This window comes from Cavia porcellus, unplaced genomic scaffold, assembly GCF_034190915.1.
Source record: "Cavia porcellus strain 051 isolate PalLab524CR breed Dunkin Hartley unplaced genomic scaffold, mCavPor4.1 scaffold_16, whole genome shotgun sequence".
In the NCBI taxonomy this organism is placed as follows: Eukaryota; Metazoa; Chordata; class Mammalia; order Rodentia; family Caviidae; genus Cavia; species Cavia porcellus.
In genome coordinates this window covers 60300736-60320512 of record NW_026947499.1, presented here as the reverse complement: position 1 = coordinate 60320512, position 19777 = coordinate 60300736, and the positions used below count along the sequence as shown (strand labels likewise).

Genomic DNA, 19777 nt, shown 5'->3' with positions numbered 1-19777 from the left:
GGGAGGAAACACCTGGGGGGAAAAGGTGGTAACTACTGTTTGTTTATTATTGTTTTGTCTTGAATGTTTGTATTGCTTTCACATTTTGTTTGGTTTGCCTTTGTTCTGTCTTGTTTTGTTAGGTTTTACTTTGATGGTATAGACAGCTATTTTGAACATAATGGGATGTATTATGGTAATCATGGTTGGTTTCCTACTATCTTGTTTTGAAGTCTTATAGTGCTTTCATTTGTTTGATTAATTGGTTTTATTCTGTTGTGTTTTGTTGGATTTTATTATGTGTGATGGTATGGACTACTTTTTGGAGGAAAATGAGATATTATAGTAGCTATTGTTCATTTCCTGTTATCTGGCTTTGAAGTCCTGTAATGCTTTCATTTTTTTATACTATTTTGTAATGTTTGATATTACTGTGTGTGAAGGTATGTTCAGCTATATCAAAGAAAACAAGAGACATTATGGTAGCCACTATTGATGTCCTGTTGTCTTGTTGCAAAGTGCTGTGTTGCTTGCATTGTTCTGTTCTGATTTGCTTTGTTCTGTTTTATTTTGTTTTCTTTTCTTTTATTCTCTTTAAAATAAAAAAATTTAAAAGATCTGTAAATTCCAAAATCATACAGAATTTTAACTTTCTTCTATTTTCAACTCCTTTACTCTTATTTTTGTGTCTGTGATTAATTTCCACAGTTGTTACCAATATCTCACCTGGGTTCTTCCCTCTCTCTCCTGATGACTCACACATCCACGAAATTCTCAACGACTCCCTGAAGGGCACCAAGAAACCCACAATGGTGAGAAAAATGGAGTTGATCCAGGTCTTCATAGTCCTTCTTTGATTCTCTCAGCTAACAAGGAGAACAGGTAGACTGGACAGTCAGTAGGACCAGCACCACATTCCTGTTGTGAGGAAGCCAGTGATTGTTCTGCTCACTATGCTCAGTCACCCTAAGGATGAGGGGAGAATAGGTTGAGAACTAGAAACAGGTGAGGGAACAACAAGAGGCCATTTAGTTATAAGCGCTAAAAAGCAGGGCCTCTCCCATAGTATCTAATGGAAGCTGTATATGTATCTAATGGAAGCTGCTATATGTATATAGCAGGCACTGGCAAGCATGAGAGCAAATAAACCAGCAACTTCTCTACGGAATTATAAACCCAGACTAAAAACAAAAGTTTGTTTCAGTCATATCCAGTGTGAATAGGTCAAGTAGGTTTCAGAATGATCAAAATCATTTACATCAAACTCGGAAAAAATAAAAACTAGGACACAGAAGAGTACGGGGTACCTCTTCTAGTGGAGAGGTGTGCACAGATGAAAGCATTGTTAAGGTTGTAATGCCGATGATCAAAACACAGAAATATGAACCTTCTCAATCAGCTTGGAGCCAACACACTCACTACCTCAAGGAGATGCTGCCCTCAATATTATATTCACGGATGGTAGAGCTGGGGCAGCAGAGTGACCAGAAATAACAGGCCAGAACCCAGGTCTTTCCATCCTGTGCTGTACTTTTGGTCTGTACAATGTCCTCCTGCCCTTTCCCTCCCTTCACCTCCCTCCAAGGCACAGCCAGCTGCAGGGCAATTGTACCAAGTCCAGCCCCACCATCTCTGCGTGAGAAATTACTGTCTGTCCTTCACTCCACATGACTACAGTCTTGGTTGAACTACTGCTGTGAAAGAGAGAAGAAGCATATTGAGTTTTTCTGAAAAATCCTCCCTTATCAACACGAAAGTTACATTGGAAAAAAACTATTGACCATAATTCAATATACATTATTATAAAATTTCTCAATTGGATTGTCTGACTTCCCTTTTGTCATATCACCTATGTTCCAGCTCCTTCAAAATCTAATGCAGGCCCATCCTTCCATGTAAATGTCACCTGGCATTCATTACATCCTCCTCTTCACACCCTCTTTACCATCTGCATCTATCACCTCTTCTTTCATTCAGCAAGCAGTTTACTAAGATCCCCTGATGTGCCAGACATTGGGCAAGGCACCAAAGAGCACTGGATGAGCAAAACACAGTTCCTGCTTTTGAGGAATTTATAATGCCATTGAACATCACAAAGCATCTCAGTGCTCTGACTGCAGATAGCAGGTGTGTAGACCAGGACAAAAGGCTAAACCAAGACAGGCTGCAAAAGGTGCATCCTAAGTCCTGTGTACTCACAGAGCTCTGGGCCTAAATGGCATTGTGGTTTTTGTTTTGGAAGATTTAGTGAAGCACAAAAATTACATGAGGCAACAAGGTTTGCAATTGAAAAGGAGACTGCAAGTGAGTGTGTGATGGAAGACACCTAAGGCCTTCATGTTAGTCGGTGCCACAAGAGTTCCAAGGGGACAATGAGGGTCCAGGCCTGGACAGTCATAGCAAAGATCATTTTAGATGAACTATGGAATACTGGTAAGAAGTAAGAGGAATGATTGTGTGCATGTGCACACACACACGTGTGTGTGTGTGTGTGTGTGTGTGTGTGTGTGTGTGTGTGACTACTGGAGCAAGGGAGTAATCGGAGTTGTCTCCAGTGAGACATAAGTACTGTGATGTCTGAGGACTCTGGTAATCAGAAATGAGGAAAGTGACACTAAAATTGTTCAATCAGGTTGGAATAAGAATATGCAGAGCCATAAACATCAGGGAAGGGCTGAGGTATTTCCCCATAGATAACAGGGCATTGCTGGGGGCAAACATGAATCTAGTTTTTAAGCATGTATTTTATAAAGTAACACAACACCTCACTCAGGCCTGGGGATGGCACGATGGATGGGGACAGAGGAATGTTGACCAAAGTTCACAGAGTTTTAGACGTGAAGGGTAAGCTTTAGTGATCTACTGCAAAGAATGCTAACTGTAATCAATATTTTAAAATAAAATAAAAGCACTGAGTGGCTGAGAGTAATTTCTCAGTGAAACATTTTTAAGATGTATCTAAGTGGTTCATGTGAACTGTTATACCTATGCAGATGTTCAGTGTGCATTGTTTTGAATTGGTGGCTGAAAATCTTACACAAACATCAGTAGCCTGTTACGTATGGTCCCACATCCTCCAGATGCCCCACTAACAGTGGAGGCATGCTGTCATCCATGCTGAAGACAGAGGCACAAAAAGAAATACGGAGGAAATACACCCAGCACCACCCAGGTGTCTCTGCTCTTCATGGCAGTTTTCATTGACTGTTCTCCCTTTCAGCTCCTTGAATGCTAACTGCACTATAAGAGTACACACATAACCAGAGACTCTTTCAATTTTCTGTGAACATATTTTTTTACATTTTGGAGAAAACTGTACGTAACCCAATATAATCTGAGTACCCAAGATGAAAAATTTGACAAACCACGTATTTGCAACCCAGTTCCACATTCTGCTGGGAACCCACTGGAATTCAGGGCAACAAGACCTCTGCTCAGTTGAAAAGTATGACCACCATCTTTTTGTGACCCAGGCTACATCCATATCCTTGGAACAACACTTTGATTCTCAGCCACATGACTCCAAAGGTGGTCCATTTCGTCTGAGAGAAATGTCAACCTCTCTCTTGGCTTCATCATGTTGTTCAGCTAATTGTAATGTGAGATTCAAGTACAGGTGTTCACATTAAGGCAGTCTAGACTCTTCTCTAAAAAGGCTTCCATTAAATAATATCTCAGCATCTTTAACTTACTTTGTCTAATCCAGTCTTCAACAAAGAGTATTTGTAAAGTCATGCACAACCACAATGATACACAGTGTACCAGCAGCATTTATATTTATAAATAGATAAGGAGAGAGAGAGCTTAGATAGATTAGATAGATAGATGTGAGATCTGAGTGTGTGTATGTGAATTTTTTCATGAAAATCACACACTCGTACAATGACAGTACTCTCAAGGACTCTGAATAGTTAACTCTTTGGAGTTTTGGCATCTTGTCTCTCACTAAAATTCAGAGGCTACTTCTAATCAGTGCGACTTTTGTTCTGAAAGCACTTGAGCCTGCATAGTCTACTTCTTGCAATGCATGTTATAGGAGACAGCCATTTGTTTGTGGTTTACATTAATTAAAGACCTTTTGCTTGTTGAACACAGGACAGAGAAATGGACTTCACTAATGTTTCCGAGAGCGCACCAGAGCAGAAGGTGGAGCTCATCCTCTCTCTGCCAAACCAGAGGTTCAAGGCAGAGCTTGCTGACCCCAGGTCCACCTCCTACCAGGAGCTGGCGGGAAAGTCACAGCTGCAGGTGAGTGAGCACAGCCAGCAGAATATACATCTTTTTGGCCAATCGTTGCAACTTCTTGTGACCAGGCACCCATTATCATTCATTAAAAAGAAAGCCAATACTATAATGGGTCCCAAAATATTTGGACAAATATCCATTCCAGCTTTTCCATTCTTAAATGTTCTTGACATTTAGATTTTCTTTACTTATTGGTAAGTCTAAATCTTTACTTACTGGTAAGTCACATGAAAGCCATGTGTATTCTATATGCCTAAATGAACATTATGGTGATGGCTTTGTGAGTGTGTATTTTTCCCAAAACTTACTGAGATGTATTCATTAAATATGGACATCTTTTTATATATCAAAATGAATTAAAATTTTAAAAGAATAACATAAAATCAAAAGACCACATAGGCAAGCATCAAGTAGAGAATATGGCTTAAAAATGTGAATTTTAAATTTGTAATACTTTGCCCCTACATAACACTTCCACTCTTGCAATTTGATGCAATGTAAACACATGACCGTTTCATGGCTAATAAACAGAAGACTGTTGTTCATATCACCATTGACAGACTGAGGAGTTTTCCCAAGACAACATTTCCATCTCCAACCGTCATCAGAGCCCTGGATGATTACAAATGTTCCTTAATTCAAGATAAGTCTGACCCCTGCGCTCAGGGTAGTGTCTACATGCTATAATGAGATCTCTGCCTTTCTTTTCAGTCTGGTCTTACATCTGTTCCTTTTCGTGATTCACCTTGGTACTTTAGCTTGCAAAAATATAATGTGTGAACTGTCCCCACTTTTAATCTTTCCATGTGCTACCTCCTCAGTTAGATTGTCTCTCCCTACATTTCATTTTAGGGATATCATCATATGAAGTTCCCGATACTCAGTGCCTCAGTTGAGCCCACCAACTCATGGTGGCATAGAAGTCCCAGCACTAACCACTCTGCCTTCAGATATCTGGGTTACAGGCTCCTTTCCTGTCTGGATTCCCCTAGCATGCAGCACTCTCAGCTCCAGAAAACTGAAAGCTTCTGCTTGAGAGGAAACATAGTCTCTTTCAACTCTTAAGCATAATGCTTAGTACGAGGGGGGGTGATGATTGTTGTGGATGTAACTGAGAAATAGAAGCCTGGTGAGATTCGTACCTACGAGCCACATGTGCAACAGTCTTCATGTGCATGAATCTTCTCAGCATGACCAGGGAACAAGAGGGATTGCTTCTCACACTTGGAGAATAGCACACTCACCTCCTCCCCCAGGGGTGAGAAATACTGGGGAAATACTCTGAAGTTATAAACATATGATGAATGTATACCATACACTTATAACCTTCCAGCTGTTCCCCATATCAGCTTTCAATCAATAAAATATAAAGCATCATTTCTATAAACTTCAAAGAGAAAGATTCAGTAAGTCCTTAATGTAGTAGAGTATCTTCAAAACAAGCTGAGCAGTCACACTCTTCACCCACCTGCTGTTCATTCTCTAAGCACCTAAAACAATGGAAATACGTTAGCATGGTTGAGAAATTCAAGTTTTAGTTCCTGCTTCTGCCAAGAATTAACCATGAGAATTTGAGGGTCTCTAGCCTTCTCTAGCTTTAGTTTCGTTGCTTAGGAATTAGAAAAGCTGATCTCAAAGTCCCTGTCCAAGTCTAACTTTCCAACTGCTACATAAAGGACAACAGGCTTGCACTGTTCTTAATATTATCTGTGTATTGACACATTTTGCACCCAATGCTATAAATAATACTATTTTCCTTTTTTGTAAGTAGAGAAACTGAGGCCTGCAGTGACTAATTAACATCCCTAGCAAGGACACACAATCTGGCAAGCCAAGATTCCAACCCAAGCCAACCAGCATAAAACTCTTAATCCTCACAATTATGCTCCGCATCCTATTTTCCTCCATATATTTTTGGGGAAAGCACTATAGAGTCATCACACGGGTCTGCCCCTTCTAGCCTCTGTGGGACTTACTAGGCAAAGAAGAAGGTGTCTTCCTGGTCCCATTTCAAAGACCCAACACATTGTCCTGCTGAGTCCCATTGCATAGCCTGCTTTCTCCAGAGACCCTGTCCCACACCCACTCCTAAGCAGGACCACCCTGAGACCTGCCATCAAGAACTGACAGCCCACCACAGCCCAGTGCCTGCATTAGCACAGCCATTCAGGCCTAATCAGGAATTAATGGACAGTGCTTTGCAGCAATTTAATTTCCACAATAAAACTAATGAGAAATTTAAGACAAATGTCAGAAGAAATCACTTACTTGTTGTCTGAATGCGCTCTCCTGTGCAAACATTCCCGGGGAACTCAACACAGTTGCTTTTTTATAACACCGTTAACATGTATTCAGGCAGAATCAGGGAGACTCCTGTGCATTTAGTATTATTAATAAGGTTAACTGGGCACTTAATTAGCAATTTAGTAGTTAGTGCTTCACGATTAGAAGATCCCCCAGGAGATTATTTAGCAGAATTAATGGAAGGCTTTTGTCATCTTCTCCCTCGACACTGTCTATCTACACCCTCCTAAGAGGAACTGACTCTTAATCAATCACAGACAAGTTTACAAAGAGGGCATGGACACAAACGATAAATCCCTTTCACCAGAGCAAGTGCTGTGGGCGCAGCTAGGAGGATGTACTGACCCCTTGTCCACACTGCAGCCACAGCCTCTACAGAGGCGGGTACCTGCCTGGCTGACTGTTTCCACATGGACACTGGAATCTCTGAAGAAGGGATGATTCTGAACCTGAATCACCTCCTCACACGCTGCAGTTCACACTTAACCCTTCTGTCCCTGGTGCTGTTGTTGGAACACCAGGGAGGTTCCCGGTGGCCCACTCCTGCTCATTCCAGGAAGCCAAGCAGATCTGAAGTACATACACAGCCCATTCCTGCTGGCTCCATGATACAGACCAGCCTGGCAGAGCCCAGCTTCTAGTTCTTCTCTGTTAAACCCAGGGGCAGAGTAGAGGCACACAAATTTATTACCCACGCTCCCTGCCTCTAACTCTGGAGTGACCCTCATCTTGTCCTCCCCATTCATTTAAAAACAATTGACAGGTGGTGGCCTCTGCCATGGTCACGTTTCACGGTGTGCAGTCATGGGGTCAGGAGGAATAAGAGAAAACTGAGCCCTCCAGGATCAAGTAATCCTGTAGAGAATGAGCCAATAAATAGTAGGATATTACTGACTCTCTGCCAGATGTGAACCAGACACTTGTCACTTCTTAGTGACTCCTTCCAGCCACCTTATGGCACAGGCACCATGATCCCATTCTGGTTGAAGACACCGAGATCCAGAGACATGAAGCAATGAGCTCTAAGTCTTGCAGCTAGAAAGTAATGGAACCAATATTGAAAGATAAGGCTATACTGCTATCTCATCACCCAGCGCTAAGCTCCCCTCACCCCTGCAGTTCCTGCATGCTCAGGAAATGAAAGCTATTTTTAATATTGGCACAAGAAAATATAATTAGAAGGTAAATCAGTCTGGCTGGGAGAAAAAAATTTCATGATGCAGAATCCAAAACCCAATATGAGTGATTTGGGGATTATCTGTACATCAAAGATCTGTGCTTTGGCACCAACAGTGACATCAGCAGTGATTTTAGATACAGTGACAACACAGTGGCATGTTGATACGCATGAGAATAAAGAGACGCTCTCAATTCACACAGCATATGCAGAGTTCCTACAATATGAATAACGGTCTCCTGGATCATAAGAGCAGGGAGAGATAGACAGATGAGCAAGACATGTTCCCCTGAATCAACGAGCATGTTCTCTGCAAAGGAAATGGGCGTGCCTTTTGCAGATCTTTGTGCAATGTCCCATAACCAGATCTAGAGAAGCAGAGAAGGAAAACAATTGCATCTGATGACAGGGCTCTAGAAAACACTTTTCAATAGACATGATTTCCAATAAGCTTAGAAAATGGGTGTGGGAAAAGGAAGAAATCAATGGGAGAAATGTTGATCCCTATTGTATCTTGGGCTAGGGCAAAGAGATCTACAGGGCCTTAAAGAAATAAAAGTGCAGGTTGTATGTGGGAGTTGGATGGGGTCAGTGCAGTGACACTCTATAGGCCGAAGGAATGACAGTGGCAGGAAGAGTAAATGTCAAGATAGCTGATGGGGGATGCAGAATCGGGAAGGTCTTCAATGCCTTTCTAAAGAACTGGATTTACTGAATAAGCAGACCAATGGATTTTTAATGATAAGCAACAGATGTAGAATGATTAATCCCCCACTCCTACCCCACCAACATTACACCAAGCAACCCATTTCAGCAGTGCAGGAGAGAAGATAAAGAAGATACACCAACCATGGAAATAAGCAGAATGTGGTGGAGGCAGGACACTTCACAGGGTTCCAGCAAACAGTTGATAGCTGCATGTGAGGGTCCTAGAAAGAAGGTATCTCGGGATGTTTTGCCCTCTTGCACAAAGACCACAGGTACTCCTGACCTTGACTGAGACAGGCCAGGAGGAAAGGCAAATCTGGGAGAAAGAGAATGACCCTGGCCTGGAAAGGGCTAGTTAGTAGAAAACATTGTTATTTTTGTGTGGAGAATTCAGGGCTCTATATCAGGCAATCAGTAAAGTCATGGAGACAGAGGAGACTCTCTGAAAGAGAGGAATGGAGGGGGAGACAGAGGCCAGCTCCTGCTCGCCTGTGTAGCTTCACCTTCCTCCCTCTTTTCCCTGTACCCAGGCTTCACTCTTCAGTGGCTCTTCCTTCCAAGTGACCTCTCTTCCTTCCAGCTCCCCTTCAGAAAGCTGGGTTGGGCAGTGCTGGCCTGCAGAGGATGACTAAGAGGAAGAGGACGCAAGGAGCCGGAGCGTGGGAAGCTTCAGACTCCTTGTATTTAGACAGTAAGGACAGGAATAAGATAGAGCAAAGAAGACTGGGAGAATGGTGAGAGAAATGGGAGAGGAGCCAGGAAAGAGCAGGACTCTGTGAGAGAAGAATGGAAAACACCACTGGCTTTGGGGAAAACCAAAAGCCAATGACTTGGAAAGAACTTTCCACCCTGCGGAGCCCCGGGCAGAAGCGAGGCTATCGTGGGTTGGGAAGTAATTGGGTAGAGCACTTGCAAGGTACTTCCAGAACAGCCCTCATTAATAGGGACAAATCTAAAAAATTTCAAGATTCACTCAAGTCTAAGAACAAGCACAGTCTATTATATTAGAATCTCTTTCTACCCTCTTATTTAGGTACAGTTGCCATATTGAATGTATTAGTACCTCTAATGTAGATATTTTCCAAAATGTATAACTCAATTCAAAAAATATTATAGTTACAAAATATCATACTTCTCTGTGTAAAAGAAAACCCTGTAACCAAAAAATGTTTCATCAAATACCACCTTTAATCACTTCATATTTTATGCAAAGTAAGCCTTGCGCAGGCCACAGTCACCAAACTATGGCTTTAAATAAACAGCAAAATTCTCTCCTCTAGGTTTCACAAATAACTGAGAACAAAAAGTTCCATTTTCTTTTTTCCTTTTCCTTTTTTCCTCAGAAATGTTTAGACTTTTTTTAGTTAGATAAGATCTGACCCAGTAGAACCAAAGGCTATTCCATAAATTTCTTTCTCTCTGCAGATACAAAAGGTATTTAAGAAACTCGCAGGATTCAAAGAACTCCATGTGTTAGGATTTAGGTAAGTAAAAGACTCAGACTCTTTTCAATTTTTAAATTACTTTCTTCCCATCTTCTTTTAAAAGCAGTTTCATGAGTATTATAAGGTCCTTTTCCCTGTTGTTTAGCTCTTGCCAAGTCCTGGAGGCTGAATACATTTCAGATAAAGAAACTGTCTAATTAGAACATGACTCTGGGTGATTTTTAAGGGGCTGCTCAGGAGTTACACTGCTCCTTCTGGGAGTCAGAAATACTGCCCTCCACAGAGAGCTCATCAGCTGTCCTTGCCAATGTTATTGACCAACCTCTTGGAAAAATACCTCAGTAGAGAGAGACCAAAAAAGTAGCAATGAATGCATTGGTGTCAGATTGCCTGGTTTCCTATCAAAGGCTAAATATCATCACCATTTTAGCAAACTACGTTACCCAACTAACAAAAACTAACAAAACTAACAAAAAGGAGTTTCTATAGGAGTAGCAGGGTTGGAGGAACAAGGCGGACAGGGGTAGATGGGTGACTTCTCAAAATATATCTTTTATATTATTTTAATCTGAACCATAGTGATGTATGACCACTCCAAATTATTAAATTAAGATCTTAAATAAAAGAAGTGAAATCATAAAAGTGTGCCTTGCAAGAGCAAGGTTAGACCGTGTTCCCATGGCTTTGGCACATGCAGGCAGGCCTATGGCCATTAGCATCTCAGTACTTGGGTTTCAGCAAGAATTTTTGCATCTTTTTAAAATTCTCATTCCAATCCTTTATAGGCAGGTCATAAGACAGTACTTTTTGAAAATGTGCTACAGGGTAAATATGAGCACTGGTTGAAGCAAGAAGGGATTTTGTGCCAGAACAGGTATGGGAATTAGGGACAGCCAGCTCCTTCTGTTCCTGGCATCTCATAGCAAGGAGATGCCCAGGCCTGGGAAAGAGCTGGCTGGAGAGAGGGGTCAGCAGGGGCCAGCCCCTCTGACCATTGGAACTCCAGGGGAAGGAAACGCTGCAAAGTGGGTGTCATAAAAATGGAAGTCTTAATATGTACCAAACCAAACTCACGTTGCTTTATGTCAGGATACTGTTCTGCAGTATTCCATGTGAAAACAGATGGATTAGGAGAAAATACAAGGTGATAGGAAAAAATGTTGCATAAATGGCAAGGTCTTCTGAATAAACCACTGTGGTTGAACAAATTTTTAATTTAAACCTGAAGGAAATGATGGGATGAGTTTGGGGACAGGCTCAAAGGCACATTATCATCCTGTTTTAATCAGTGAAAAACTAATTTTAAAAATCTATTTCAGAAGAAACAGCAAAACATTAGTTGATAAAATTTTCTAAGATAAAACTTTTAAATATATATCCCTAAAAGATGGATTTTTCTCATGTTTATCTTTGCAATGATTTATACCTATTTCTCTCAAAGATGCTTACAAAATAAGTTTGATCACATTTCCTCAATGATTTTTCATTATATCAGCCCCCTAGAAAACAGTTTGGCCCCTGAATGCAACAAATGATGTGCTTGTGAGCAGAAAAAATATGTGTCATTAATAACAATGCTCAGGATATTGTAAAGTAAACTCATGACGCAGGAAATTTCCTTCTTGTGAGGCCAGATTTCTGTGGAAGACTGGAATTCCTATGACTCCTGATCTTGTCCTTTGTAAAAAAAAAAAAAAAAAAAAAAAGACTTACAATTTCACAAGTACTTTAGCATCAGAGACCTCATACAATTCTCTCGATACAGCTAAAAAGGAGTTAGGACATCTATTATTAAGAACGAGCTGTAAATGGTCCACTTTAAACACTGCTTTATCCCTTACAATAAAATATGGGAAACTACTAGTAATTAATCTAGTTGGAGGGTATACTCTTTCCAAGACTTGTGCACAAATGTCCACAGCAACTTCATTTGTAATAGCCAAGAACAGAAAAAATCAAAATACCCATCAACAGGGCAGTAGACGATTGTAGTGTATTCTAGTCTAGACTCCTTATCAAATGAAGTATTGGAATACACAGCATGATATCTCTCACAATAAATATATTGTGTGAAAGAAAACAGACAAAAATACATTATGGTTTCACTTATATTAAATTCTAGAAAACACAAACTAACCCAGGGAGGGAAAAACAGATTAATAGTTGCTTAAAAGAGGGTGAGGTACAGAGAGGTTAACGTTCCTAAAGGATCCCCAGGGAGCAGGATAAAGCTCTGGGAGTAAACAGACCCTGTCGTGATTGTGAAAATGGCATCATGGGTGTATGACAAACTGTGTCGCTCCAATACATCATTTGTTTATGTAATCATACTTTATTCAAGCAACATTTTTAATTAGCCTGGCGAGGGACTTAACCCAGGGTACTGGCCTCTCTCCTGAGCTTCATGGATTATGAGCTATTGCTGAAAACGAGCAAGGGGCATGCTTGGATCGATGTCTGACTGGTAGCGTGGAGGGCTCTAGTTACAGCCCTGAGCCCTCCCTGGCCTCCACAGACAGAAGGGAGCAGCACGGACATAGTGCATGCATTTCAGTCCTGTTCCCTCCCAGGCTGAACACCAGGCAAATTCAGAAACAAATGCCACTAATCCTGTCACATAGGTAAAGCTTGGTTGGAAACTACCATTTGAAATATAAGTAGAAACTGAACATAACTTATAAAATAAATCCATATATATTCCAAAATGTGTCCATCAGTTCAGTGGCCTAAGGGCCTTTGCACAGGAACCAGCAGGTTGGGCAAAATGAGCTCTGGCTTGAGGGCACGTAGTCCAGGTATTGAAGTCTACATCTGTCATTTTCCAGGAGACACCTTCTCTCTCTGCCTGTTTCCATGTCTGTGAAGTGGAGTTTGTGTTCCTGAAATGATTACATAGGAATCAACTGCAAGGTCCTCTTAGGGAACAGACTTTTCTTCCAAGCTGTCTATATGGTGAATGGGACCGATTCTTCAGTTTACTAATTAAAGCTATTCAAAAAAATTATCAGTCAACAAAAAGCTAAATTCTAAAGGCTGACTTAGATAAATTGCCTATAGGAATAAGCCAATTATTAAATGCGATTCCACAGGTGAAAATATAATTATGAAAATGTAAATACAGAAATGTAAGAATATTCTCTGGTATCTTCTTGACTACAGCATCATCCAAACTGTGAGCTGTATGGGATATGTTTGCAGCCTTGTTAGGAAGTAATATGGGGGCCAGGGATTTAGCTCTGTGGCACAAGCGCCTGCCTGACATGTGCAAGGTTGTGAGTTCAATCCCCAGTACCAAAAAAAATATGAAGTAACATGATGAAATCAATGAGTTTGGGAAGACCATAAATGCGTATGAATTTCTGGACTAAGGTTTAGTTCTAATCCAAAATGTTACATAATGTGTACATCTTAAAATTCACATGACTCAAAATTTCCATCCAAATTCAGATGGTGGTATGTTTTCTTCAAAACTCTGAGCAAATATAAGAGATGATTCAAGGAGTAGTTTTTGTAGATAAAATAATTCAGTGAATGTCTTAATAAATGTCACAAGAATTCTTTCTCCCTTGCATGTTTCCACTGTGCATGATGAATTGAAGACCAAGGAAAGAAAGAGATGGGTAATTTGGACATTTTTTAAATTTTTGAAATACTGTATGTTTTCCTTCACAAATTTAGATGCTGATTTTGTACAAATAATTTTTACACTTAATGTCTGGATAAGCCAATAACTTCTTAATGATTCTTATTTAACTGAAGTAATTACTTAGCAATGAGAAAAACTCTCCATTCAAGTTCACTACATGAGACAAGCAGATAAATATTGACTTGATCAGATGAAAAGGATTCTATAAAGCTCAATATCTAATTAGGAAAAAAGAAACATGAAGATACATGTCTTTGATCCAAACAAATGTAACTATTTCTTAAATGTTGTTTATAACGGGAAGTGTCTTCCTGAATTGTGCCACATGTTCCTCATGCAATTAACCTAAATCTACAGTAAAGCAGAGAAACTAATTTGCTCCTGGTTCCGAGGTCATCAGTCTGAAGTGGAAAAAGGGCCCACGAAACCTTGGCAAGCTCTGTAATAAGACTCCAGCTTTGGCTCCTGTAATTGACTAGTGAAATAATGAACTGTAGACTCTGACTGATTGTGTGGTCTGAAGAACTGCCAGAAATACACCTTATCAGTTCCTGTGGCCTTTAAACACTTCTGCACCCTTTTTTGTGGATTTATAGCATGAACCAAAAGTAAAATCTGAGTTCTTGAGAACAGAGCTGTAGAGAATCTTTTTCATTTTCTTATACAAAATGGCACTGTATTAATAAATACAACAATAAATCTAGGTAATCATGGGCTACCTTCTTTCCTCCTTTCTCATATTTCCCTTGCAATTTTTTTCCTTTTGATTATTTTATTTAGAGGGTTTTTAATTTAAAAAATACTTCTTGGGGAAAAATTGTCCTTAAGAATTGAAGCTTTGACTTGTTTACATCATGCATAGCCTATCATTTTTGATAGACCTTAATAACAAGGCTCTTGGTACAGGAAAGGACAATTTATCCTTCTTCCCAATTGGTACTGCATGATTTTGAAGACATCCAAAAATTTTGGTCAAATTGCATTGGACAATTAACATTTTTTCTAAAAGCCCTAAAGTAAAAATAAATAGATTCATTTTGTAATTTCTCTTCAAGCTAGACTTAACCCCTTTGCTCAAATTCTAGTTTAGAACTAAAATATACATCAATTCTTTTTCCATGCTTCAATTTTCTGGTAAAAATTGGTTTAAGAACCCATCAAAGGAGAGGCTGAAGCTGTCCTGAACACTAGAGTGATGTAGTAATTCTCACTAGCGGACTGTACCAAGGCTTTGGATGGAATGTGTCTCCTGCTGTCTATATTTCCAGCTCCACAGAAATGAGACTTATGGCCATCTTTACGAGAGACAATGCAGCAGCAAACAGCCCCCCAAGTGACCACCTGTCTTTCGAGTCTAACAAGATTGAAAGCGAAGTTGTCCACCGAGGAACAATGGAGGAGGACAAGCAACCAGAAATTGATCTCACGACTATCAATTTCAAAAAACTGATCAGAAGAGTTCTAGAGGAAGAACAATCTTTGGACATGGGGACAATTCAGTTCACTGACGGTTGGTGATTGCATAGTTCTACATTTATCCAAATTCTGCCAAGAGAGGCTAGAAGCTGTAAATGTATCAGAAACTTTCATTTTAATGTAGGCCTTGTAAAGTCGATCGTTACTGTGACAGACACATTAAACATGGTACCATTTCTGTCTATCCTTACTCTCTCCTGCATCTTATTTGTGACTACTTTGGACCAACCATTCTTATAGGAGAGTCCAAGTTTTTCACTCCATTCCAAATCAACCATGGTCATGGAGAGAGAAGAACCCACAGGTATTTTCGTTCCCTGGCGTTACCTACCCTGTGTTTCTTATGTGGGAAATTAGGGTCTTACAGGAAACAGACTATTTAAATTAGAATCATGTAGGACAATTTGATAAGAGTACTATTTATAAAAGTTTTCATGTACCCAAAGGAAAAGAGAGTTCTCTAGGGTTAGAAGCAGCAAGATCTCATTACTACCTCTAAACTTAAACATTGCCTAACGCTCCAAGCCATCCCTAAAATAAAAAACAAGGGACCATTGAGACAGTCAGTATAAGTCAATCTCCAGAAGCAGAATTTAACTGAGGCAGGAGAGGAGACTGGATCTAAAGTGAGCAACTAGATAATAAGACATGTTCAGGATCCCAGAAGGTACCTGGAGGTGCTCAGCAGCCTAGAGCTGCCCAGCAGGTTCAGCGGACAAGACAATAACTAAACAATGAAAATACCATTTTGCCCAGATTTATTCTTTGCCAGTTCTGTTTTTCTGGTTTAGAGATTCTTAACACGAAAACCACACAAAGGAGTTTTGGGACAAGATGAATGAGTGAGAAGAGCTCCAAGTTCAGAGAAGATGGCCTTCAGCCTCATCTCAGAGACTGACTCTCTGGGTTTGTCTCTCCCTTGAGCCTTCTAGGGTGTTCTGAAAAGCAGACTTTAGGATGGAAATAGAATTCTGCAAATATTCTTTAATTCCCATGCCTAACACTAACCACTTTGTTATAGGGAAGTGGCTCCCAACTTGTTAGATGTGCCAAATTGCATCTCATGGCTCCAAAGAAAGGACCTGAGGACTAAGAGCAGGAAAGGTCTTGAGGTTAACGGTAGGAACAGGTGCCCAGCACTGAGAATAAAGGCATCTCAGGAAGGGAGGAATGAGCCGCAGATGCCATCATCGTGCCTCTGCATGTCTGTTACATTGTTTCTCTATAATTATTACTTTGCACAGGCTTATTGGACCAGGTAGTGCTGGTCACACCACAGCTTTGAGCTGCTGTTCTCTCTGGGGAGGTTTGCAGGCTTAGTTACTGTACCTCCTTCTGGGTCCTAATTTCTACCAACTCAGCGCTTGACCACAGGCCTGGCTGACCTCATCTCTGTTCTGACTCTGTCTTGGGTCCAGTCCCTTTCTCAATGCCTGTCAATCTCTACTTAACTTAGCTACCTGCACTAATTCCTTTCTTCAACAACTTAATCATATTTTTGTCCCCACTGGAGCAGCTAATCTCTCTGTTTGGTCCAGATCTGTAAGAGTTGAACTGACCATCCTAAAAATCTACCTTAATAATTGTTCTTTTTATCTCTTACTATTTATTTGACACAATCATTATGCATTTTCATGAGGTATAATGTGCCGATTTGACTCGTGTCTGTATTATGTAGTGATCAAATCAGGAACATTAGTATATCCATCGCTTCATTCTCATCACACAAACATGCAAGATACAACCCTTGTGTCTGCCCTTCAATGCACCCTTCAGATTAATGGCCATTTGTTTGTGTAATGCTGATTTCTTAATAATCCGTTGTACTATTGCTTAAGCATTGGTTATTGTCATGTTTTTTAACCCTGGTTGCTTTATTGATCCAAACACAAAAGAAAATAAACACCCAAACCCTGTGATTTGCTCCACAGAATTTTTTGGTTCCTCACCAGTCTCTGGAACAGACACAAGGCTGCCTCTGCCCTTAACCAGCATTGCAAAGGTAAAACCAGTTTCAGTCCTGTGGTTCAAATGGGAACAAAGCCCCAAAAACCTGCACTAAAAAGCCTGCATTTCCTTATTCAGCATAAAGGCTGAGTAAGGAAAATTTTCTTTGCAATGTTATCATTTTTATCTATGTTTACAAGCTGTGCTGGCTTAACCTACTTCCAAAAATGATATTAATACACCATAATTCAACTTGCATTTCAAATGTCCTAAAATTCAAAGTTTCCCTGAATTTAGTTAGACTTTTGTTTTAACTACTGTCAGATAGTGCTTCCTTTTCTTTTATAAAAGCAAGTTTTTATAAACTAAAAAGAATGAAGCAGAATATATCATTCAACTTTGACTTTCAGAAACGAACATAAATATAAAAATATAAATTTACTTTTAAGATCTTGCCTACATATTTATTTATTTAAAATGGAAAACATGAAATAATATCTTAGAAACTAAACATAATGCAAGAGATTTTTATTTTTAATTTAAAGCTATGTTTATTTAACTTATGTCGGAAGTTGGGGAGGGGGGCCCCTAAGTAGGTAAACCCTACTCCTTTGCAATGCAAGAATTCCTAAATCAAAGCACGACTGATGCAATCCAGGACATTGTAGCTGTCAGTCACATCTGGCTAAGCCAGCAAGCAAGGCCTCATGTAGCAGCTCACTGTATCCACACAGGCACCCTTCATGGTATTTTTAAATCAGAAGTTTCCTCCCTGGTAAATTCATGCCAACTCAAAATGATTTTCTCAAATGTCAATGAAATGTTTTAAAAATATAGAGTGCATCCATTCTCATGTGGATGCCTGGTCAACATCTGACTCTCCAAATTCATTCTTCAGGTGGCCACTTTTAGTCCAGAAGCTGCTTTTAGTGAATCCAAGCTTGGGACCATGAGCAGAAAAGGACATGATCCACTTGGTAAGTTTCTTCCCATGCAGTCAGAGGTAGATGACAATGTTCTCTTTTAAGTTACTTGCTCACATTTTACTAGTAAATGCTTGCAGTACATGATTACATTCATCATGGGGAGCGGGTACACGTACTAACACACCCTAATTCTTTGTACTCCCCTTCTCTCCCTCCTGCTTCCCTCCACTTCAAGACCCTTTTCTTCTTTCCCTTCCCATTTGCAAAAGAGTAGTCTCCCTTTCTCCTATTATCTTTTATTTTTCTCTTCAAGTTACACTTTGGATTTCTTGTATAAGGGAGTTATGCAACACTGAAGCTTGTGTGTCTGATTTAGCTCATATAACATTATGACCTCCTTCATACAACTCAAGTTTATCCTCCTCCGTGGCACAGCAGTACTCTACCACACCTTCTTGATTAGTTCCTCTGGACAATGTTCTCTTTGAGGAATCCCACTGCCACTCTCCTCAGAGACAAGTGACAAAGTCACACAAGAAGATTGGCCACACCAGCATTTCCAACAGAAGAGCTGTGCATGGGTGAGCAGCCCCCTTCTAAGGAAGAGGACATCCCCAGGGTCCTTCCTCAGGTCCTCTCCCAGCCCCATGTTGAGGACCTATGGCCTCTTCCTCATGAGTCTGGTAAAGGAAGCTGAAACCTAAACAGTACCCTAGCCCACCCCGAGCAGCTGTCTTGCCTAGGACAAGGCAGGTTATAAGGCCCGGTCCATAGCACAGGCTACAGACTCAGAGGGCAGGGCTTCTCGGAGGCAATAAGTTCGAACCGTCTCAGTTTAAAAAGCATGCTTTGCGAGACATTAAGACATGTGGGTTTGAGGGGGTGGCTGAATGGTAGAAAACATCCGTGATTCTGAGTGCAAGTGCCTGTAGAGATTCATTATGGCTGATAATTTTAAAGGACTATTACTGTTTGGGTTAGGGCACACTACAAAATATTTCCTCAACCCTATTCTCTTCACAAACGTCATAGGCAATGTCATAGAACACATGGTTTTTCGGGGGTACATACATGTCCTGAGAGCAGTCCCCCATATACAAGTTGATTTATTGCCATAGAATAAATGTTAACGACCCAGCTATTTGTCATGCATTACGTATCATTCTTAAGGTTAATAGCAACAAATAGTCACTGATTTTTTTCCTGAAAATTGGACAGTTGTTCTCTGTGTGCTGCTGGATTTCTCAGCTGATATTGAAGATACAGTTCTCAACATGTTTCACCTCCCTGACCCAGATGTGCGCTCAGCCAGGATTCCTGGTGAGAGCCTCGGTTCTTCCTCTAGGGGACCTCTCCATAGGGCTACTTGGGCTGCCACGCTGCATGACAGCTAGGCTAAACGGGTCAGTTCTCAGATCCTTATAGCCCAGAAACACCAGCCCTTCCTCAACTCTGATGGTTCAGTGACCACAGAGCCCTTCTAGACTCTGGGTAGAAATCTTAGACCTTTCTCTCCCAGTGGAAGTAGTACAAAGGATTTTTTTATCTTTTTCCTTTTTATCAATAGTGGGGATCGAACTCACAACTGCCTGTTTTCAAGGCAGGCACTTATGCCGCTGAGCTAAACCCCCAGCCCCCAGTACAAAGGATTTTAACACATTTATAACCAACCACAATCCACACCACCCATTACTTTGACTTCAAAATCATTTGAGAGTTGGTTGGAAAGAAGGAAACAAACTTTTTAGTAAAATGTGTCAAATTAAATGCTCACTGGATTCTTTCCTTCCATTTTGATAGCATAACATTTTATCATAAAATTGGTAAATGATAGTGTCTCTATAACAAAGCATTATTATATTTTAAAATTGCTTTTGCTGTTCTTATTTTACTTACACATTTCTCCTGTTATGAATATGCAACA

General features: G+C 40.4%; 1 protein-coding gene across 2 annotated transcripts in view; it reads left to right on the top strand.

Moving 5' to 3' along the window:
- Impg1 (interphotoreceptor matrix proteoglycan 1) overlaps nt 1–19777 on the top strand; it is a 137470-nt gene that overhangs the window by 57552 nt on the left and 60141 nt on the right. For both annotated transcript variants that reach the window (XM_063226925.1, XM_063226926.1), the window contains exons 6-12: nt 688–791; nt 4075–4227; nt 9839–9897; nt 13458–13478; nt 14773–15014; nt 16912–16982; nt 17826–17904. In XM_063226925.1, the coding sequence (XP_063082995.1) occupies nt 688–791; nt 4075–4227; nt 9839–9897; nt 13458–13478; nt 14773–15014; nt 16912–16982; nt 17826–17904 (729 nt within the window). The remainder of the gene's footprint in view (nt 1–687; nt 792–4074; nt 4228–9838; nt 9898–13457; nt 13479–14772; nt 15015–16911; nt 16983–17825; nt 17905–19777) is intronic.